The sequence below is a fragment of the Oncorhynchus mykiss genome, chromosome 17 (genome assembly GCF_013265735.2).
Source record: "Oncorhynchus mykiss isolate Arlee chromosome 17, USDA_OmykA_1.1, whole genome shotgun sequence".
In the NCBI taxonomy this organism is placed as follows: Eukaryota; Metazoa; Chordata; class Actinopteri; order Salmoniformes; family Salmonidae; genus Oncorhynchus; species Oncorhynchus mykiss.
The window spans coordinates 23,671,101-23,695,395 of NC_048581.1; the positions used below are offsets into that span (position 1 = coordinate 23,671,101).

The 24,295-nt window shown below is 41.3% G+C and overlaps 1 protein-coding gene across 8 annotated transcripts in view; it reads left to right on the forward strand.

Moving 5' to 3' along the window:
• The window catches only part of rims1b (regulating synaptic membrane exocytosis 1b), a 107,166-nt gene extending 82,883 nt beyond the window's left edge, over nucleotides 1–24,283 (forward strand). For 5 of the 8 annotated variants that reach the window (XM_036949436.1, XM_036949437.1, XM_036949438.1 and 2 more), the window contains 12 exons: nucleotides 438–506; nucleotides 4,766–4,879; nucleotides 5,185–5,288; nucleotides 6,067–6,170; nucleotides 7,111–7,271; nucleotides 7,555–7,707; nucleotides 17,252–17,469; nucleotides 19,087–19,231; nucleotides 19,576–19,691; nucleotides 20,683–20,784; nucleotides 21,023–21,162; nucleotides 21,351–24,283. In XM_036949436.1, coding sequence (XP_036805331.1) covers nucleotides 438–506; nucleotides 4,766–4,879; nucleotides 5,185–5,288; nucleotides 6,067–6,170; nucleotides 7,111–7,271; nucleotides 7,555–7,707; nucleotides 17,252–17,469; nucleotides 19,087–19,231; nucleotides 19,576–19,691; nucleotides 20,683–20,784; nucleotides 21,023–21,162; nucleotides 21,351–21,569 — 1,645 coding nt within the window. In that variant the 3' untranslated portion in view covers nucleotides 21,570–24,283. The remainder of the gene's footprint in view (nucleotides 1–437; nucleotides 507–4,765; nucleotides 4,880–5,184; nucleotides 5,289–6,066; nucleotides 6,171–7,110; nucleotides 7,272–7,554; nucleotides 7,708–17,251; nucleotides 17,470–19,086; nucleotides 19,232–19,575; nucleotides 19,692–20,682; nucleotides 20,785–21,022; nucleotides 21,163–21,350) is intronic. The other 3 variants (XM_036949441.1, XM_036949442.1, XM_036949443.1) reach the window with 1 other exon arrangement.
• Nucleotides 24,284–24,295: the final 12 nt, after the last annotated feature.

A 24,295-nucleotide genomic window follows, 5' to 3' on the forward strand; every position in this document is an offset into this window, starting at 1 on the left:
CCTAAACCTAACCCTAACCCTGCACTTTATAGCTTTCCTAGATGTTCTAGATTACAGTGTAAGCTGGTGGGTTGTTGTAACGCTGTAGTTACTGCTCCTCTTGCTGCTTCACCTTAATGACCTGCACCTGACTTCCTGCTTCCTCTGCTACACATCTGACTTCCTGTTTCCTCTGCTACACATCTGACTTCCACGTGCTCTGTTGTCATGGTGTTGTGATGTTTCTGTTCTGAACAGTTAGTAGCAAGCAATGTAGTAGTGCAACATAGTCGTCTAACATGTTGCATCAAACATTTTTTTTTAAACAAAATCCTTTCAGCCAAAGCATCTCTTTTATTTGAAATAAAACGCACATTCAAGATTCGTCTTTAGTTTAGTTTCTCCATCGGGTTACCCATCCTCCATTTTGTCTTCTTCTCATGTCCTCCACGCCACAGGCAGTCAGGGAGCCTGGGCAGACCTGACAGTCAGAGAGGTAACAGCAAGAAAGGCCTGGAGGCTGACAGGTAAGGTCATTCTTTCATTCATTCATTCATTCACCCCATCCCTCTCTCATACACCCTCATTCATCCTGTCCTCTATCTGGATGGAGATCGTCGCTCTTCAAATCTAGAATGTGTTGACGTCTGATGTCAATCTGAATTGTTACAAATTGTGATTTTGCTGTGAATGCAGTTTAGCAGCACAGCAAAACCTTTTCTAAATGAGCGTTGTTAAGGTGTACTGTCAGTAGACCCATAGCCCCAGTTCTGTCTTGAATTGTTATGTCCTTCATTTATTGTGTTCTGGTTCATTGTGGGCCATAAGGTCCTTCATTATGTTGTATATAATTTATATTGTGGGCCATAAGGTCCTTCATTATGTTGTATATAATTTACATTGTGGGCCATAAGGTCCTTCATTATGTTGAATATAATTTACAATGTGGGCCATAAGGTCCTTCATTATGTTGTATATAATTTACATTGTGGGCCATAAGGTCCTTCATTATGTTGTATATGATTTACATTGTGGGCCATAAGGTCCTTCATTATGTTGTATATGATTTACATTGTGGGCCATAAGGTCCTTCATTATGTTGTATATAATTTACATTGTGGGCCATAAGGTCCTTCATTATGTTGTATATGATTTACATTGTGGGCCATAAGGTCCTTCATTATGTTGTATATAATTTACATTGTGGGCCATAAGGTCCTTCATTATGTTGTATATAATTTACATTGTGGGCCATAAGGTCCTTCATTATGTTGTATATAATTTACATTGTGGGCCATAAGGTCCTTCATTATGTTGTATATAATTTACATTGTGGGCCATAAGGTCCTTCATTATGTTGTATATAATTTACATTGTGGGCCATAAGGTCCTTCATTATGTTGTATATGATTTACATTGTGGGCCATAAGGTCCTTCATTATGTTGTATATAATTTACATTGTGGGCCATAAGGTCCTTCATTATGTTTTATATGATTTACATTGTGGGCCATAAGGTCCTTCATTATGTTGTATATAATTTACATTGTGGGCCATAAGGTCCTTCATTATGTTTTTATGATTTACATTGTGGGCCATAAGGTCCTTCATTATGTTGTATATAATTTACATTGTGGGCCATAAGGTCCTTCATTATGTTTTATATGATTTACATTGTGGGCCATAAGGTCCTTCATTATGTTGAATATAATTTACATTGTGGGCCATAAGGTCCTTCATTATGTTTTTATGATTTACATTGTGGGCCATAAGGTCCTTCATTATGTTGTATATAATTTACATTGTGGGCCATAAGGTCCTTCATTATGTTGTATATAATTTACATTGTGGGCCATAAGGTCTTTCATTATGTTGTATATCATTTACATTGTGGGCCATAAGGTCCTTCATTATGTTTTTATGATTTACATTGTGGGCCATAAGGTCCTTCATTATGTTGTATATAATTTACATTGTGGGCCATAAGGTCCTTCATTATGTTGTATATAATTTACATTGTGGGCCATAAGGTCCTTCATTATGGTTTTATGATTTACATTGTGGGCCATAAGGTCCTTCATTATGTTGTATATGATTTACATTGTGGGCCATAAGGTCCTTCATTATGTTGTATATAATTTACATTGTGGGCCATAAGGTCCTTCATTATGTTGTATATAATTTACATTGTGGGCCATAAGGTCCTTCATTATGTTTTTATGATTTACATTGTGGGCCATAAGGTCCTTCATTATGTTGTATATGATTTACATTGTGGGCCATAAGGTCCTTCATTATGTTGTATATGATTTACATTGTGGGCAATAAGGTCCTTCATTATGTTGTATATGATTTACATTGTGGGCCATAAGGTCCTTCATTATGTTGTATATAATTTACATTGTGGGCCATAAGGTCCTTCATTATGTTTTTATGATTTACATTGTGGGCCATAAGGTCCTTCATTATGTTGTATATGATTTACATTGTGGGCAATAAGGTCCTTCATTATGTTTTTATGATTTACATTGTGGGCCATAAGGTCCTTCATTATGTTGTATATGATTTACATTGTGGGCCATAAGGTCCTTCATTATGTTGTATATAATTTACATTGTGGGCCATAAGGTCCTTCATTATGTTGTATATAATTTACATTGTGGGCCATAAGGTCCTTCATTATGTTGTATATAATTTACATTGTGGGCCATAAGGTCCTTCATTATGTTGTTAATGATTTACATTGTGGGCCATAAGGTCCTTCATTATGTTTTTATGATTTACATTGTGGGCCATAAGGTTCTTCATTATGTTGTATATGATTTACATTGTGGGCCATAAGGTCCTTCATTATGTTGTATATAATTTACATTGTGGGCCATAAGGTCCTTCATTATGTTGTATATAATTTACATTGTGGGCCATAAGGTCCTTCATTATGCTGTATATGATTTACATTGTGGGCCATAAGGTCCTTCATTATGTTGTATATAATTTACATTGTGGGCCATAAGGTCCTTCATTATGTTTTATATGATTTACATTGTGGGCCATAAGGTCCTTCATTATGTTGTATATAATTTACATTGTGGGCCATAAGGTCCTTCATTATGTTTTATATGATTTACATTGTGGGCCATAAGGTCCTTCATTATGTTGTATATAATTTACATTGTGGGCCATAAGGTCCTTCATTATGTTTTTATGATTTACATTGTGGGCCATAAGGTCCTTCATTATGTTGTATATAATTTACATTGTGGGCCATAAGGTCCTTCATTATGTTTTATATGATTTACATTGTGGGCCATAAGGTCCTTCATTATGTTGAATATAATTTACATTGTGGGCCATAAGGTCCTTCATTATGTTTTTATGATTTACATTGTGGGCCATAAGGTCCTTCATTATGTTGTATATAATTTACATTGTGGGCCATAAGGTCCTTCATTATGTTGTATATAATTTACATTGTGGGCCATAAGGTCTTTCATTATGTTGTATATCATTTACATTGTGGGCCATAAGGTCCTTCATTATGTTTTTATGATTTACATTGTGGGCCATAAGGTCCTTCATTATGTTGTATATAATTTACATTGTGGGCCATAAGGTCCTTCATTATGTTGTATATAATTTACATTGTGGGCCATAAGGTCCTTCATTATGGTTTTATGATTTACATTGTGGGCCATAAGGTCCTTCATTATGTTGTATATGATTTACATTGTGGGCCATAAGGTCCTTCATTATGTTGTATATAATTTACATTGTGGGCCATAAGGTCCTTCATTATGTTGTATATAATTTACATTGTGGGCCATAAGGTCCTTCATTATGTTTTTATGATTTACATTGTGGGCCATAAGGTCCTTCATTATGTTGTATATGATTTACATTGTGGGCCATAAGGTCCTTCATTATGTTGTATATGATTTACATTGTGGGCAATAAGGTCCTTCATTATGTTGTATATGATTTACATTGTGGGCCATAAGGTCCTTCATTATGTTGTATATAATTTACATTGTGGGCCATAAGGTCCTTCATTATGTTTTTATGATTTACATTGTGGGCCATAAGGTCCTTCATTATGTTGTATATGATTTACATTGTGGGCAATAAGGTCCTTCATTATGTTTTTATGATTTACATTGTGGGCCATAAGGTCCTTCATTATGTTGTATATGATTTACATTGTGGGCCATAAGGTCCTTCATTATGTTGTATATAATTTACATTGTGGGCCATAAGGTCCTTCATTATGTTGTATATAATTTACATTGTGGGCCATAAGGTCCTTCATTATGTTGTATATAATTTACATTGTGGGCCATAAGGTCCTTCATTATGTTGTTAATGATTTACATTGTGGGCCATAAGGTCCTTCATTATGTTTTTATGATTTACATTGTGGGCCATAAGGTTCTTCATTATGTTGTATATGATTTACATTGTGGGCCATAAGGTCCTTCATTATGTTGTATATAATTTACATTGTGGGCCATAAGGTCCTTCATTATGTTGTATATAATTTACATTGTGGGCCATAAGGTCCTTCATTATGTTGTATATGATTTACATTGTGGGCCATAAGGTCCTTCATTATGTTGTATATAATTTACATTGTGGGCCATAAGGTCCTTCATTATGTTGTATATGATTTACATTGTGGGCCATAAGGTCCTTCATTATGTTTTATATGATTTACATTCTTTACCATTTATATCATTTAGCTTTCTTTCGTTTGTTTGTTCTTTTCTTTCCACGTGGCCTGTTGATGCCAGTCGTATCCAGCCCACCTCTATACTGAGGGGCAGTAGGGGGAGAGGGGGACCGCTGCGTCCCTTTAACCAGACACCCCTGGGGGGATCTGCCCCTAACTCACCACGACAGGACAGGTGCATGCTGGTGCCCTAAAATATAGCCCCTTGTTGTACCCCTTTGTCCTGTTTTGACCTCTGTGCTCCCTATACCTCACTGTTCTGCTGCTCTTATTGGTTGTGGGAGCAGTAAACCAATCCCATCTGTTCCCTCTTGTGTATGGTCAAGGATGTAGCCACCCTGGGTTTTATATATGCTGGAATGGGCCTACTGTGGAGGAGTTGAACTCATTCACTTGTATTTCATTTCTCTTTCTCCTATTCTCTCTTTTTCTGCCTCATCTCTCTCTCTCTCTCTCTCTCTCTCTCTCTCTCTCCCTCAGAACACACACCCACAGCCCCTCCCCTCCTACGGGGACTCCCCAGTCAGGTCGCAGGGGCAGACAGCTGCCACAGGTTCCTGCCAGAAGCAGTAGTGTAGAGCAAGGTAGGTTGTCAAGGACTGTGTGTGTCTGTGTGTCTGTGTGTCTGTGTGTCTGTGTGTGTCTGTCTGTCTGTCTGTCTGTCTGTCTGTCTGTCTGTCTGTGCGTGTCATGATGTGTCTCGTACTACAACTACGACCAATCAAAACCATTTTGTCTGAGTACTCTTCCTCAGTCTTCTCTGTTTCTTTACATTCCTCATTCTCTTCTACCTCCATGTACATGAAGAAAATATACCTGTAGATAATAAACCGTTTGATGCGAGTAAACCTAATGAAAAAGGTAATTCTATGGCACGACTGTATCTGACCCAACTTTATATTATGTTTTAGATTTTAGACCCTTTCTATCCAGTAGATGTGATGAGCTTTTTCCCTCTTTATATCCCCCAACAATTATGACCCTCTGTGCACGCTGTAGTATTCCATACATGACATCTAATGAAAGTGATGCACAGCATGCGCCACTTAGTGTTCAAATAGAGCAATGACACTTAGAGTACTGTACACTTGTCTAACACCTCCAATCACCTCCTGTTCCTCTGTTCACCTTGTTCCCGGGTGTAGTTTCCCCTAGGTACAGATCTAGGATCAGATTTCCCTTCCCCGAAACCTAACCTTAAACATAAGTAGGGGAAATGAAAAACTGACCCAAGATCAGCGTCTAGGAGCAACTTCACCCTACATCCTTCACCTTCACTGTCATTCACTTGAGAGGTTGCGTGTTTCTCGTGTAATTTACTGTATTATTACTGTATTCATGAATTAAGCCATTTCCTCACAGCTCTAGCAGTAGAGGAGCGAGCCAGACAGATGAACATGAAAGTACATTCCTACCGGCCTTCAGCATCCCATGACCCCGAGACGGACCTCAAGACCAAACGAGAGGTCAGTACTGTTGCTGCATCTCTCTGCTGGAAGACAGGCACTATTTCCTGGTCCACCTTAACATTACAACTCTGTTGTAGTTATATAGTTCTAGACCTAGAGCTACAATATATTAACTGTCGTTCAAGATGGCCACTGTCCTCCACATATAAAAAGTTGGAGAGTTTTCCATGCTGATTACTTTTTCATTGTCAGTTACAACACAGATGCCACTTTGGGTATTGGGGAGCAGTGGTTTAGAGTACTTAAGTAAAAATACTTGAAAGTACTAGTTAAGTAGTTTTTTGGGGTATCCGCACTTTACTTGAGTATTTATATTTTTGACAACTTAAAAAAAAAATTCATTACATTTCTAAAGAAAATAATGTACTTTTTACTCCATACATTTTTGCTGAAACCCAAAAAGTACTCGTTACATTTTGAATGCTTAGCAGGACAGGAAAATGGTCAAATTCATGCACTTATCAAGAGAACAACCCTGGTCATCCCTATTGCCTCGGATCTGGCGGACTCACAAAACACAAATGCTTTGTTTGTAAATGATGTCTGAACGTTGGAGTGTGCCCCTGGCTATCCGTAAATTTAAAAAACAAGAAAATAGTGCCTTCTGGTCATTGACATGATTTCTACTTTTACTTTTAATACTTAGGTATATTTTAGCAATTACTTTTACTTTTGAGACTTAAGTATATTTAAAACCAAATACTTTTAGACTTTTACTCGATTAGTATTTTACTGGGTAACGTTCACTTTTACTTGAGTCATTTTCTATTAAAGTATCTTTACTTTTACTCAAGTATGACAATTGGGTCGTTTTTCCACCACTGTTGGAGATCTACACATAAACCTCAGCTAGACACCAGTATTTTATTGGACCTACTGTATGTACAGTAACTATGTACAGTAACTATCTTCCTCTCTCCTCTCTCACCGCCTTCAGATGTATGCGGAACAGCGGCGGAGCTCTGACAACGTGTCGGCCCGCTCGTCAGACAGCGACATGAGTGACGCGTCGGCCCTATCCCGCGCCAGCAGTGCCTCACGCCTCAGCAGCACCTCCTACATGTCCATCCAATCAGAACGCCCGCGCGGGCGGCTCAGGTCGGTACCCCGCTATGTTCTTACAAGATCATTTACAAGGTAATTGGGCATCAAGAACCAATTGAAGATATTGAAGAAATCAAAAGCATATTGTAGAGTTTGTTCTTCTGTCAGTCCTGCATGCCCGTTCTTTTATCAGTCTGTGTTCCTTTCGTCTGTCTTTTTTCTGCATGCTAATTGGTGCACGTTTCAATCTTTTTGCATGATCGTGTTTCTCTGTGAATACTTGCATTGCATACACACAAACACACACGGTGGGGAAACCCAAAATGAATGGACACAGGTCCAAGTCTTTAGAGGACGAGAAGAAGGAGAGGAGGATCTCGTGGGGGATGAATGGAGAGCAGGAGAGGATGAGGGCAGCAGGGAAGAGACGGTTCTCTCAAGAGCTGAAGAGGAGGAGACACACTGTGTCTGGGGACCCCAAAGACGCCAGGTAAAGAAAAGAGAAAATGCCCCTCGCTCCGTCACGGGATGGAGGGACCTACAATGGGCCATGGCATACAAGGGCCCATATTTTAGGGACCTCACATAATCGCTGTGTACCCACTAAGCATGGTCCCCGTAACCCCATTGATCTTGTTGTGACCTGTAAACAGCCTCAACCACCTACTGTGACTGTCACCTAGTGTCCCCTCAAACCTACCTGGCTATACATCACGTGTCAAACTCATTCCAAGGATGGCCGAGTGTCTGCGGGTTTTCGCTCCACCCTTGTACTTGATTGATGGATAAAGGTCACTAAATAGTAAGGAACTCCCCTCACCTGGTTCTCTTGGTCTTAATTGAAGTGAAAGACCAAAAACTTGCTGCAGTCGGTCCTCCGTTGAATGAGTTTGACACCTCTGCTTTACATGTACAAACGAGTGTCCCCTCAAATCCAGCACAGTCTTATTATACTCTCTTAGCCAACCATCCCATAGTCCTATAACCCCAACAGCCTCACTCACATAACCCCACCCATAACTTCCCTCCCCGCACAGCCCTAACGTCCCTACGGTTGACCAGTCTAGTCCACCACAGCCTGCCTGCTGACACGGACAAATGACCCAATCCCCTGAGCCTCTCCTGGGCAGGCCCTTATTAACAGCCTAATGTTTTCTAAGTGTGTGCGTGTGTGTGTGTGTGTGCGCGTGCGTGTGCGTGTGTGCGTGTGCGTGTGTTTGTGTGTGTGTGCGTCAATCCAAACAGAGTGGTTATAAAACAGAGGGCCCAAGGCCTTTGACATACGTTCTAAGAGATAGATCATAGCTATTGTGGACTAGAGAGAGAATGGAATGTGGTGGGTTGTTCGCTGGTTTCTCAGATTGCTGCAGACTGGCTCCAGGTCAGTTTGAAGGTACCTGATAAAAGATATTGGATTCATACAGTATAATGAAGACTGGTTAAGGCAGCAGCTACTCTTCCTGGGGTTCAGCAAAATGAAGGCAGTTATACAATTTTATAAACATTACAATACATTCACAACAGATTTCACAATATATTAAGTGTGTGCCATCAGGCCTCTACTCTACTACAACACATACCTACAACACAAAATCCACGTGTACGTGTGTGTATAGTACGTATGTTATTGTGTGTATCTGTCTGTGCCTGTGTTTGTGTTGCTTCACAGTCGCCGCTGTTCATAAAGTGTATTTTTATCTGTTTTTTTTAAATCAAATTTTACTGTTTGCATGAGTTACTTGATGTGGAATAGAGTTCCATGTAGTCATGGCTCTATTTACTACTGAGCGCCTCCCATAGTCTGTTCTGGACTTGGGGACTGTGAAGAGACCTCCGGTGGCATGTCTTGTGGGGTATGCATGAGAGGTATTCAACATGTCAATACCTCTCATAAGTACAAGTAGTGATGAAGTCAATCTCTCCTCCACTCCATTCCACTTTGAGACAGGAGAGATTGACATGTATATTATTAATGTCAGCCGTGTTGCCCTGTTCTGAGCCAATTGCAATTTTCCAGTAGTCCAGGTGCGACAAAACTAGGGCCTGTAGGACCTGCCTTGTTGATAGTGCTGTTAAGAATGCAGAGCAGCGCTTTATTGTGGACAAACTTTTCCCCATCCTAGCTACTGTTGTATCAATATGTTTTGACCATGACCGTTTATAATCCAGGGTTACTCCAAGCAGTTTAGTCTCCTCAACTTGCTCAATTACCACATTATTCATTACAAGATTTAGTTGAGGTTTAGTGAATGATTTGTCCCAAATACAAAGCTTTTAGTTTTTCCTTGCCTCCCATTCTGAAATTAACTGCAGCTCTTTCTCAATTGTTGCAGTCATTTCAGTCACTGCGGTAGCTGACATGTATAGTGTTGAGTCATTTGCAACATAGACACACAGGCTTTACTCAAAGCCAGCGGCATGTTGTTAGTAAAGATTTTCAAAAGTAAGGGGCTAGAGCGCTGCCCTGAGGAATTCCTGATTCTACCTGGATTTTGTTGGAGAGGCTTCCATTGAAGAACAACCCCTGTGTTCTGTTAGACAGGTAACTCTTTATCCAATATATAGCAGGGGGTGTAAAGCCATAACACATACATTTTTAAATGTATAAACTATGATCGATAGTGTCAAAAGCCGCACTGAAGTCTAACAAAACAGCCCCCACAATGTTTTTATTATCAATTTATCTCAGCCAATCATCAGTCACTTGTGTAAGTGCTGTGCTTGTTGAATGTCCTTCCCTATAAGCGCACTGAAAGTCTGTTGTCAATTTGTTTACTGTAAAATAGCATTGTGTCTGGTCAAACACAATTTGACCAGAGGGCACACACGTTCTAGTAGGCTTATATTGAAGATATAGCAAATAGGAGTGGCAATATTGTCCACTATCATCCTCAGTAATTTTCCATCCACGTTGTCAGATCCCGGTGACTTGTCATTGTTCATAGACAACAATCATGTTTTCACCTCTTCCACATTTACTTTACGGAATTCAAAATTACAATGCTTGTCTTTCATAATTTGGTCAGATATACTTGGATGTGTAGTGTCAGCATTTGTTGCTGGCATGTCATGCCTAAGTTTGCTAACCTTGCCAATGAAAAAATAATTAAATGAGTTGGCGATATCAGTGGGTTTTGTGATAAATGAGCCATCTGATTCAATGAATGATGGAGCAGAGTTTGCCTTTTTGCCTAAAATGTAATTTAAGGTAATCCAAAGCTTTTTACTATCATTCTTTATATAATTTATCTTTGTTTCAAAGTGTAGTTTCTTCTTTTTATTCCGTTTACTCACATGATTTCTCAATTTGCAGTATGTTTGCCAATTGGTTGTACAGCCAGACCTGTTTGCCATTTCTTTTGCCTCATCCCTCTCAACCATAAAATGTTTCAATTCTTCATCAGTCCATGGGGATTTAACAGTTTTACAATAATTTTGTTCATGGGTGCATGCTTATTAGTAACTGGGATAAGCAATTTCATAAATGTGTCAAGTGCGTCATCTGATTGCTCCTCATTACACATCACGGACCAACAAATATTCTTTATATCAACAACATAAGAATCACTACAAATCTTATTGTAAGACCTTTTCCTAGCTATGGCTATTATATTGTGATCACTACATCCGATGGATCTGGATACTGCTTTCAAGCAAATTTCTGCAGCATTAGTAAAGATGTGATCAATACATGTTGATGATGTCATTCCTGTAGTGTTTGTAACTACCCTGGTAGTTGATTGATAACCTGAACCAGGATGCAGGCAGTAGTTACAGTTTGAAGCTTTCTCTTGAGTGGGCAGCTTGTTGAAAGCGAAGTCAATATTTAAATCACCCAGAAAATGTACCTCTCTATTGATATCACATACATTATCAAGCATTTCACATGTTATCCAGATACTGATTGTTAGCACTTGGTGGTTTATAGCAGCTTCCCACCAGAATAGGCTTTAGGTGAGGCAGATGAACCTGTAGCCATATTACTTCAACAGTATTTAACATGAGATCCTCTCTAAGCATTACAGGAATGTGGTTCTGAATAACAACAGCCACACCTCCACCTTTGGCATTCCTGTCTTTTCTGTAGATGTTATAACCATATATTGCTACCACTGTATCATCAAATATATTTTCTAAGTGAGTTTCAGAGATTGTCAGAATATGAATGTCCTCTGTTACTAGCAAATTATTGATTTCATGAACCTTGTTTTTTAAGCTATATATGTTAACGTGGGCTATTTTTAACACTTCTGGGATGCTTAATTGTTTTTCTTGTTTTACTGGGAAGCTTAGCAGAGGTAGACATCCTCTGGTTATTTATATTAGCGCAGGGTTAGCTGCACACAGTGGACTTCCTGCTAGGGGACACCACCCCAGTGCTAACAGTATAACACTGGCTCATAGGCATGTAATCACATACAATAGCTGTAGAATGAGCAGAGACATTCAGGGCAGTAAGAGGGACATAAATGAGGTTACTTACGTCGTGTCTTCCAACACCCCTGAAACATTATGACAACTCTGTGACACAATGGTAGGGATTAAATCAGCTGGACTTGGGTCAAAGAACCCAAATGATTTGGGTGGATACCATCCTCCTTATAATTCGAGCTTTGTTTCCAGAAGTTATCAAAATTGTCAATAAGTGTTACAGCGACAGAGCTGCAATCATAGCCAGTTATGGAAGACGAAATGTCTGCTGAACCGTTCAATCCCACGATTTAGGGAGGGCAGAGGGACAGACATTATGAGGTGTTTGTTGGTGTGAAGTAGTGACCCAATCAGTTCTTTCAAATCCATCTCCAGCTGTTATGAGCTGCCCTTCATAATGTCATTCGACCCCAAATGAACCATGGCAGTATCAGCCCCCGGTGACTGACTCACAGCCACGGGAAGCAACATGGTGATATCCTGAACTTTTGCCCCAGGAAAACACAAAGTCCTTGCCCCAGGTACAGATATATGCCTTACCATCGAACTCCCTATCACAATAGCCGGAATGATCCAGCCTCGGCTGTGTCTCGAAGCTGATTGCAAGGCCAGGGCCATATAACTCACCTGAATAGAGGGCTGCTGAGACCCCGGCTGCATCCAGGCCACAACAGCCAAAGGGACAGAACTCTGATCTAGAGAGCACAGCTCAGTGGAGGTGGACCGCAGTGGTCCAGGCTGTGCTCAGCCAATTGATTGACTAGGACAGGGAGAGATACATGTTTCAAACAGACCACCATAGTCCCTGTGCCCAAGAAAGCGAAGGTAACCTGACTAAATGATTACCGCCCCGTAGCACTCGCGTCGGTAGCCATGAAGTGCTTTGAAAGGCTGGTCATGGCTCACATCAACACTATCATCCCAGAAACCCTAGACCCACTCCAATTCGGCATACCGCCCAAACAGATCCACAGATGACACAATCTCAATCGCACTCCACACTGCCATTTTCCACCTGGACAAAAGGAACACCTATGTGAGGATGCTGTTCATTGACTACAGCTCAGCGTTCAACACCATAGTGCCCACAAAGCTCATCACTAAGCTAAGGACCCTGGAACTAAACACCTCCCTCTGTTACTGGATCCTGGACTTCCTGACGTGCCGCCCCAGGTGGTAAGGGTAGGCAACAACACAACACAAAAATTGAATAAGAATCTAGTCACCCAAGTCATGGACTGTTCTCTCTTCTACCGCACGGCAAGCGGTACCAAAGTGCCAAGTCTAGCTCCTTAACAGCTTCTACCCCCAAGCAATAAGACTGCTGAACAATTAATCAAATGGCCACCCGGGCTATTTACATTGACCCCACCCCCTTTGTTTTTACAAATAATATTTGATTTGATTTGACATCCACAGCCATAGAGGGAACACCCAAGTTCCCGGCAGAAGACAGCTGGCACAGGTGCTAAAAGCGATTTGAATTGTGTTAAGTCTGGACGCGGGGGACGTAGGCAGGCGTGCCGAGAACGATTATTCTCCTTCTTTCTGGTTCCGAGACGCATCCATTAACGCTCACCTGGAGTCAAACAATGAGAAGCCATTTCCTGGTTCTAGCTAGTAGAGGGGTGCAGTGGCAGAAACTGATCATAGTCCAGGAAGGTCCCATTATGATCCTCTTGGATGTTTTGATAGGAAGCATTTAAAGATGCCAATAGACTCATGGAATCTTTACTCAGTTCAAGGTGCTTGGTCAGATTTGTTTATTTCTTAATGAAGAGTAATATTCCTTTCTTTAGCTGCATCAAGTTCAATATCTTTTTCACAAATGAAGGTATCCATTAGACCATTCCCCCGTGACAACTACAAACATGTCACAGATTCATCACTTAATAGCACGCAAGTCCCCAGCAGATTCAAAGAAGTTCACTGCTGAACGCCTACATTTCCTGGTGCCGCCGGGAGGCTTCCTCCATGGCCGTGGACACCCCTAGCAGTGCCTCGCACAACTGCGTCGTCTGTCTCTCGTTGAATGTGGAGAGCGAGAGAGAAGCGCATGGGGGGTGGGTGATGGCTGGTTCGGTTGTCGGTGTCAGGTTGCCGGCTATGTGCTATGCACTGGCCCGGCTGCATGTTAGCGTTTGGTGTAGCCTCTCTGAGCTGTTTCGGGCGTGTCCCCAGTGTCTTTAGTCATAGCGGATACAAAACATACAGTTACAGCATGTACTGGCCAATAATTGGAGTCACACGCAAGGAAATAAGGACTTCCTTTGGTAGTTTTATAGAGAGGGTTGTATAAGTTGAGCTCCTGTTAGCCTGGCTCCATTGTTGATATCCAGGTACCATATACATGGGTGAACGCTTCACGGCAGACTGTAACCATTTCACCGTTTTGTTTGTAGCTACAGTGGCTTGCGAAAGTATTCACCCCCTTGGCATTTTTCCTATTTTGTTGCCTTACAACCTGGAATTAAAATACATTTTTGGGGGGTTTGTTTCATTTGATTTACACAACATGCCTACCACTTTGAAGATGCAAAATATTTTTTATTGTGAGACAAACAAGAAATAAGACAAAAAAACTGAAAACTTGAACGTGCATAACTGTTCACCCCCCAAAGTCAATACATTGTAGAGCCACCTTTTGCAGCAATTACAGTTGCAAGTCTCTTGGGATATGCCTCTATAAGCTTGGCACATCAGGCCACTGGGTTTTTTTCCCATTCTTCAAGACAAAACTGCTCCAGCTCCTTCAAGTTGGATGGGTTCCGATGGTGTGCAGCAATCTTTAAGTCATACCACAGATTCTCAATTGGATTGATGTCTGGGCTTTGACTAGGCCATTTAAAGACATTTAAATGTTTTCCCTTAAACCATTCGAGTGTTGCTTTAGCAGTATGTTTAGGGTCATTGTCCTGCTGGAAGGTGAACCTCCGTCCCAGTCTCAAATCTCTGGAAGAATGTAACAACTTTCCTTCAAGAATTTCCCTGTATTTAGCAGCATCCACCATTCTTTCAGTTCTGACTAGTTTCCCAGTCCCTGTGTTTGCTTATTTCTTTCTTTAAGCAATGGTTACTCTTCCGTAAAGCCCATCTCTGTGGAGTGTACAACTTAAAGTGGTCCTATGGACGGACACTCCGATCTCCGCTGTGGAGCTTTGCAGCTCCTTCAGGGTTATATTTGGTCTCTTTGTTGCCTCTCTGATTAATGCCCTCCTTGCCTGGTCTGTGAGTTTTGGTGGGTGGCCCTCTCTTGGCAGGTTTGTTGTGGTGCCATATTATTTTTTAAATAAATGATGAATTTAATGGTGCTCCGTGGGATGTTCAAAGTTTTGGATTTATAACCCAATCCTGATCTGTACTTCTCCACAACTTTGTCCCTGACCTGTTCTTCATGGTGCAGCTTGCTTTGTGGTGCCCCTTGCCTAGTGGTGTTGCAGACTCTGGGGCCTTTCAGAACAGGTGTATATATACTGAGATCATGTGACACTTAGATTGTACACAGGTGGACTTTATTTACTTAATTATGTGACTTCTGAAGGTAATTGGTTGCACCAGATCGTATTTAAGGGCTTCATAGCAAAGGGGGTGAATACATATGCACACACCACTTTTCATTTTTTACATTTTTATTTATTTTCTAAAACAAGTCATTAATTTCATTTCACTTCACCAATTTTGACTATTTTGTGTTTGTCCATTACATGAAATCCAAATAAAAATTAATTTAAATTACAGGTTGTAATGCAACTAAATAAAAACGCCACGGGGGGTGAATACTTTTGTAAGGCACTGTACATCTTGTTCGGCCAACATTGTGTCAAGTCACTACGGTTCACACTGAGCTTGTTATGTGCAGAAAGTAGTCCATCCCTTATTCCAACTGATCAGATCTGATCTGATCTGATCTGTCGATAGCGCCTGCTGAATTCAGGGCATCAATGTTGTTGAGAAAAGTAGCAAAACTTTTGTAGTTCCCGATGCCTAACGTTATGTATTTCAAAAACGGCGCAGTAGAAAGGCCCCAGGTCAATGTGGAGTTGTTTGATGGAGATACTTGGATGCATACAGTATATTGATGACTGTCCCGAAGTCAGTTTGGAGGTGCTTGGTTATGAGACTTAGCTGCCTATGAGAGGAGGTGTGGACGTTATGGACTTCTCTGACTCTGTCCCTTTATATCCTCCCATCTTCCTCAAACCTCCTTCTTCTTTTCTCTCCAACTGAGGCTGCTATATTCTATTAGTCCCATTATTCAATCTCAGTGTATGGCTTAATTGTTCAATGCGGGGAAATGTGTTTGGTAATTTGAGCTGACATACAACATCACATGTGATATTGTCTCCTTGTTTATTTGGCTTGATTTAATGTTGTGCATGTGGTTGTGTGTGTCAACTTTCGTTGTTGTGTCCTGTGCCTCTGTGTGTCTGCGTGTGTGTTTGTACGTTAGTGTGTATCTCAGATCTCTCCTGGCATGCGTCCTGTGCTCCCGCTGTCCAGACCCCCCCTGGACCTCTTCTGAGCTGGAGTACCCTCCTCCCTACCCCACCGCCGGCCCTCGCCCCTTCATCACCCCCCTCCACGGGGCTGAGGAGAGGCCCCAGGCCACCCTACCCCTCCCTAGCCCCCTGGTCACATGGAGAGGGTCCACGATGGGTATGCGGGACGGGGGCAGTGTGGCGGGGCTCTCCTGCAGCACCCCGACCCCTTTAGAGGGGATGGACATGCACCAGCTCCTCCGAACCCCTAGAAAGCGCCACAGAGCACTGAGTGTCATCTGTCCCTGCTGTATGTTGGCCTGTCTGAGGAGAAGAAGCCTGAACAGCTAAGGCTATTGGCTGAGACTGAGAGACTCATTTATATTACAAAAGAGACACACACACACACACACACACACACACACACACACACACACATATATATATATATATATATGTATATATATATATATACTTATATCAGAGGAGGCTGGTGGGGGATCGGAGGACGGGTTATAGGACGACGGGCTCATTGTAATGACTGGAGTGGAATAAATGGAATGGAGTCAAACATGTGGTTTCCATATGTTTGAAGTGTTTGATACCTTCCATTGATTCCATTCCAGCCATTACAATGAGCCCATCCTCCTATCCCATCCTCCCACCAGCCTCCACTGATATAAATAATATACATTGTAATGTGTTTTAATTCTATTTCAGTGTTATCGACCATTACAAAAAAACGGCAATGATGGACATTGGACACATAAGGCATATTGCTGAGTTGTGTGGGATTTTGGAAGCGTATTTGGAAATGTTAGATAATTTGAGATCATTGAGATCATTTTTTTGTTTTGAGATCTTTTGGAGTCTGTTCAGGCTTTTTTGTATCATCAATATCAATATCATCAATATCATATAAACTCATTACAATCACTCACCAATCACTGTATGCCTCATATCATACTGTATAAGATCCTTAGAAATTATTGAAGTTTATTATACTGCTGTGTTTTCCCCCACTAAAGTGAAGGTAACCCCTTATGTTATAAGTTCCTCTGCTCATTTCATATCTCAAGACTGTGGTTCCAGATTGAACTTTTACTCTCCTCTCTCTCCCTCTAGTCGGCAGGTTCGTGCGGCGCCAGGCCGGACCATGCTGAAGAGCACAAGCGTGAGCGGTGAGATCTACGCGTCAGAGCGTACCGACGGCAGCCAATCGGATACGGCGCTGGGCACGGTGGGCATGGGTGGCAAGAAGAGACGCTCCAGCCTCAGTGCCAGGGTGGTCTCCATCGTCTCCAACAGACGTAGTCGCAGCACGTCGCAGATCATCGGCCCGGGTGAGTTCAAAGGTCAAAACTGGCCCTCACCCAAATGAAGGAGACGCTCGGGATGGTTGTGGTTTGAAAATGTGGCTCTGATATTTTGTTTTGATTTACGGTTTACATTGAAAGACGGTGGTAGACAGACATTTAACAATTGGACATTACAGACAGTAAAAATGAGACAGTACGGACTATCAGCAAGTGGCCATGACATGATAGTTCTCAGATGTTTTTAGGGTTAAGAGTGACCTGAAGCTACCTTATAGCACTTTCATCTGAATAAGAGTAAAAAAAAAAGAGAAGCAGGTGCATCATCACTCTTGACCCTTGACCTTTTGTTTACGTGACTGCGCAACAAAATGTCCCGATGCTGGAATTCTAATCTTACGAATGCAACCCACAAAAAAAGCATGTTATAAAAGAGTTTCAAAACAACATGTTTCAACTCTAGATGACACCCGCTGCGGCCAAGCTCTCAGTCAGAGAGACTTGAAGGAATCTTTCTCAGCCTGGCTGGACTCACTGGAGGGTGGGGAGAGAGAGAGGAAGCAGAGAGGCAGAGAGAGAGGTAGTTGAAAGGCTCCAACTGCACTCTCTTCCTCTTCTTCTTTTGCACTCCTCTTTGTAGCTGACATAAAAAGCCATTATAAAGGAAACTAGAGCCTAGGGGGGGTCTCTCCATGCCTCTCTCCTCTCTCCCCATTGTTATAAAGTATAGCAGTACGATTGGTGTTCTGTGTGATAGGTACCCTCTTTGCTGATAAAATCATAGAATTCATGTTGGGTTGAGAGAAGGTAAGGAGGACTTGTTTTTACATTTTTCAAGCTTGAATACTTTCATATTGTTAAAGGTTAGCGTTCTTTGTCATGAATCTTGTTCTAGAGGCAGCTATGCAGAGTGGTCATTAGCTGGCATAGCCATAAAGCCATCAAATCCGATTTTAAGCCTAAGTCTAACCTTAACCCTAACCTTAACCACACTGCTAACCTTAAATTAAGACCAAAAAACACACTAGCATCTAGCAGAAATCACTCCATCTAGCAGAAATCGCTCAGTTCTGCCTCCAGGGAAAGATTCTTGACAATAGACATCAACCTGCGTATTATCACCATGTACTACTGTATCGTCCTTTAGGATTGACTGTACTGTACGCCATTGTCTGTATTAGGTTGGTTGTGTTGACGTGACGAGGGATGGAACCTTGAAATAACAAACCATGTTGTTATTTCTCTCTAAACATCTCTCCAACCCTCTCCAACCCATTGTTCAGCTGTGATTTGTGAAAACACATGGACAGAAAAGGATTCTTTGACTTCCCGGGTCTTTCAATTTCTCTTTTGGGTCCTTTGTCCTCTGAGATGTAACATGGTTCCCCAGCTCTGTCACTGTGTCCCATCACGACGATGAGGCAGCTAGGAATGCATGGCTCCACACCTGGTTCTCCTCAAGAGGACCACAAAATAAAGCCTTCTGGCCTAAATGTGTTCATCCTCGAGAGTTCTGTTGTTTAGCACTGACCCTGGAAGATAGCACTTCAGGTCTCAGGAAGACAGTAGATTAGCCGTGCTAACTTAGCCATTAGCCTTAGCTCTCCACTACATTGTGTCTATTTTTTTCCTCTCCGGTACCAGAGGGGAAGGGGAAGAAGGAGAAGGGTGCGTCCATCCAGAGGAGCACAGAGACGGGCATGGCTGTAGAGATGACCAGGAACATGAGTCGACAGTCCAGTAAAGAGTCCACCAACGGCACCATGAACAGCTGCAACTCCGAGGGAAAGTCAGTATCTCCAATCTCTCTCTCTCTCTATATATATATATATATATATATATATTCATCTCTCTCTCTGTATTTCTCTCTCTCGCTATCTCTCCCTGTATACTGTATGTCTCTCTCCTTTTCCTCCCTCTATCCCCTCTTCTCTTCGTCCCTTTCTTCCTCTTTCTGTTTATGGGTCCAAATGTTTTTTTTTTCAATGTCAACATGAGTTGACATTCACTGTAAAGTAAACAACTCAGTATTTCAGCGTTACTACAGTGATTTCCATAGATAATATAACCTAGGACCCATAGGTTATATACGGTAATTAGCTGTATATTGACTGTGTTCTTCCTCTGTTCCAGTCTGCTTTTCGGTGGGGTGCGTCTGGGACAGCCAGGCAACCAGTTCAGCGACTTCCTGGATGGTCTGGGTCCCGCCCAGCTGGTGGGCAGACAAACGCTGGCCACACCTGCCATAGGTGAGTAAATATCCCCCTATTCTGTTCTGTCTACTCATCATGTTATTGCCCTATCGTAGTTCCTCTGTGACTCCTCCCCAATTGATAACTTGATATTCAAATCAGTTTCATTGATTCACATCGCTTCCTTTCTTCCGTCTCCATATTACCTCAGTAACTCAATATCCTTCCAACTTCCCTCTTGAGAAACTCAATTGCCAACTTTTCTTACTACTTCCTATTTTATGACCTCAGGTGTGTGCGAGCAGTAAGCCTAGCAAAACCGATTGCAGTCGCGGGGGTGCATCTGCGACAGCCAAAAGTCAGACACTGTGGTGGTTTCCAACAGCAAGGCTCAGATCAACATAGCAGTGTCAACATAGCTGCTATCGTTTACTAAAACAACATCTTTATGTTGAAATTAACTTTTCTATACCCCTCTTTATCACACACTATCAAACTGAAACAAAACACGTGTACAATTAATTGGTTAGAGAGAGGTCTCAAATATCACTTTCATTTGTTGCTTTAGAATCGGGGTAAATTTGATTCCTGTTTTAGGCACGTCTTTGGCCATGTTCATCAAACAAAAACACCCTAATGATTGATTGACAAATAGTGCCTCCAACAATGCAGGTGATGACTGCATGGTGCAGTTGGTGAGAAGCAACTGCAGCGACGTGAAGGCGTCTTCATCAAAAACGGCATGATCTTTGATCACATGATTTTTGGAAATGTTTATTCCCATAATGCAAAACACGACGGTGACCATCACGCGATCTGCTCGAACATCCCCCTTATCTCCTGCCTACTTCCGGTTCTGATTGGTTCAATCCCGTTCCTGTTTAGTCAACCAGAGACAAAACAGAAGGCGAGACATCAGCTGGTGTCGCATTGGTGCATATAGGAAGCCGGAACTGTGAAAAGATGATCTATAGTGAACGGCCTGAGTCGGACATCTTCCTTTATCCACCATCTTTGGTCAACTCGTTATACTTCTTCTTCTTCCCAGGTGATATTCAGATCGGAATGATGGACAAGAAGGGTCAGCTGGAGGTGGAGGTGATCAGAGCTCGGGGCCTTGTACAAAAGCCTGGATCCAAATCCCTCCCTGGTGAGACACTGGTGGTAGCGCCACCGAAGGGTGGAGGACTGCATTGAGATAAAATATAATTCAGGGCAAAGTCCATTGAAAGTGCTTTTTTAATCCAGGAGTAGTCTTATCTGGTTCCATGTAGTCGCCCACCTAGAGAAAACTATTCAATTGGACCATGTTTAGAACCACAATTGAGTATCCTTATCCTTATCCTTATCTGCCTCTTGTTTCTCTTTTTCTTTCTTTCTTTCGTCAGCTCCATACGTCAAGGTCTATCTGTTGAATAATGGAGCGTATGTAGCCAAAAAGAAAACCAAGATTGCACGGAAAACGCTGGACCCGCTGTACCAGCAAGCGCTGCAATTCGAGGAGAGCCCACAGGGTAAAGTCTTACAGGTGAGGGTCAAAGTCTTGTTTCATGAAGAAAGTTCAATCACGTTTTAATTCAATAATTAAATAAATGCATCCCATGAATAATATTAAAACCATTTTTGATTTGTAATTTTATTTAACCTTTATTTAACCATTTAAGCTGTAAAGGTTTTAATCAATACATTTTTGGGGGTCTTTTTTCTCTCCTTCAGGTGATCGTCTGGGGAGACTACGGACGAATGGACCACAAAAGCTTCATGGGAGTTGCACAAATCCTATTGGAGGAACTAGACTTAACAAGCACAGTGATTGGCTGGTACAAGTTGTTCCCACCCTCCTCTTTAGTGGACCCCACACTAGCCTCCCTGACTCGACGTGCTTCCCAGTCGTCACTGGACAGCTCCTCGGGCCCACCGGGCACCCGATCCTAGTGGACCAATAGGACTACAGCTACCAATCTTAATGGACCAATGGGACTAAGGCTAGCCTACCGCTTTGTGAAACGAATTAACGTCACCTTAGAGATTAACGGACAAAAATTATTCTAGAACAACAACAATCAAGAAACAGAGTCACAAATGATAAAAAAAAAAAGCTTTGTTGAGATCTGACAATCACTCCTGGCATCATGTAATTTGTTTGTTTGTTTTAGAGAGCGTAAGGTTTCAGTGTTTCATTCCAGTAACAAATTCGTCATTGTTTTTTCGCGGTTGTAATCTAAGAACTAGGGCTGTCGATAATAAACAATGTTTGGTAGCTAGGTAAGGCTGTACTGGAGTCGAGCGGTAAGGAGACACTCGATTCATTGAAGAAACTACGTAGAAATGTAAATGTGAAAGGAAGCAGGGTGGTAGTTTTTAGTCAAACCATCAATAAACAAAGAAATGTATGTTAGCATCAGAATGTATGGACCCAAGACAGAGGTGTCATCCTCCTTGTCCCTCAGGGGATGCCATAATGTCCTCTCCGCAGTGGCCCCCATCCGGCCCCCAAACAGACTGCCAGCACTTCGGCCCCCAGGGCAGAGTGCTTCTGGGTGGGGTCGGTCCGGGCAAACAGGGGTCTCCTTCTGGTGCCTAGACTTTGTGGATTCACATTACTGGTCCTTCTCTGTCAAATATCATTTTTTTTGTTTTCAATATGTTTACCATGGCTGGTCCAAGCCGCTCTCTTGTTTTTGTCTTTGGTACGTTTGACTTCTTTGTTACTTATGGCACAACAATGTTTCTATGATGAGTATGAGGTTTACGATGAGTTGTCTGATGTATGCATGGTGAAGAATAAAAAGACACAAAGAAAAAATACGAAATAGAGAAAATTAGATCATGTGTCTGCAATGAGATGCAGGGGGACTGTTCAGTGACACATCTTAAATGACGATTTTTACACTTGACGATGAGATTAGTGTGGGATTACAATGTTGTTTCTTCGTTCAGTCACCTACAAAAAGTCCAACCCAGTTGTCTTTGTATAGATGTATATTAGACCTCCATTATCTTGACCCATAAATAGAACTACACATTTCACTTTGGACTATCACTAGGGTGTCAACAAGTGACTGTAAAAAAAGACGTATCTTTGTCCACAATCACGAGAACTTTCATTAAGCTGTTTTCCTGGAGTATCCTTCCCCTCACCCCAGCACATGTTTAGGGGTTTTGTCTGAAATTTCAGTTTACATTATTTTGAGATTCAAAAACGCAAGCACAAATAAGCTTGATTTTTTTTACGGCAAAAAGTTACACTTTTTGAGATTTAAAAAAAAAAGTGAATGACATTTTTTTACATTTTAAATACTGCTTGCAAATGTATTTTTTGGGTTCATTTCATTTCTTCTTTGTCTTGATTATTTGGAAAAACAAAAAACATCAGTTGCTCAAATTTCCCTTCTGCATCTTTGTGAATGTGAAAAGTAACCAATCAGATTGAACTTTCAGGACAGGAACACCAATACTCATCCTTCGTCAGGCCGGCTGACTCCTGCCACACCCAAAGGGGGCGTGGCCAGCATGACTCGGACCTGTTCCAAGCTGCATGCACATTTTGTAAAACAAAAACGATACTGAAAAAAAAAGAAGATTGAACTGAACTAGATATGTGTTAATTCCACATACTGTAGGCCCGCTTGTATGTTGCATGCACTTGTACAGTTTGCTCGTACTTAAATATAAAGAGAAACCGAAGCCATTCACATCACGCGAAGACATTCGAAATTATCAGCTGCAGTCAAGTCTAGTCCACATCCTTCATTCCGGTGCTGAATGTTTCGAAACCAGTTGATTACCAAGATTATGTTGATGTCTTTTTTAAAGCTATTGAACCCGTGCTGTACTGTCGTACTAAGCAATCCTCACCGCCCATTCTTTCAAATCTACAGTTACTGTACACATCATAGTTTACCTCTATGGGGCTGAGACTTCATGGTTAAATATGTATAAATCAGATCAACTTATATACAAAGTATAGTTATGTTGAACATAATGATGTAATAAGATATATGGATACATATATTACACAAATTATTTAGTATAATGTAACGAAAGTAATTTAGGTATATTGTAAATATTTTTTCAACCAACCAAACGGTTTAGTGATATTTACGAATGGGGCCAAGTCAGATTACGGGGACATTGTCAAGTTCCTTAAGACTACGATTGGATTTAGAAAGTCACAAAGGGACACTACTTTACTTCAAGGCTTCAGGGGAAAGTCCCAAATTGCCACACTTGAGTGTACTAGGGTATCAGGCCATATTATCTGCAAAAGCTGTCGTCACTACACCTCTCTCTCTCTCTCCATGCTTTGAAACCTACAACCTACGACCTATGACCCCAGCCATGTAAAACCCCATTTATAAAAACGTCAAATTTTTGGTTTTATGTTTAGTGAGTTATTCTTTTTTTTTTTTTTTTGTCAGTATTATTAGGAGAGAGAAAAAAAATGCTGATTGTTTACAATGTATGTGTTCAAACTGAAACAACAACTATAAAAGAAAACGATCAGATAAAAATGTATTCACTGCAGCGTTTCTTGTTTGGTATAACAGGTGTGGCTCAAATGATGTGTGTGTTTTATATTTTAAAAAAAGGAGTTCATTTTTATTATTTACAAATAAAAAAAGAATGTGTGGAAGAATTCTCCCTCATACTTGCTGTTC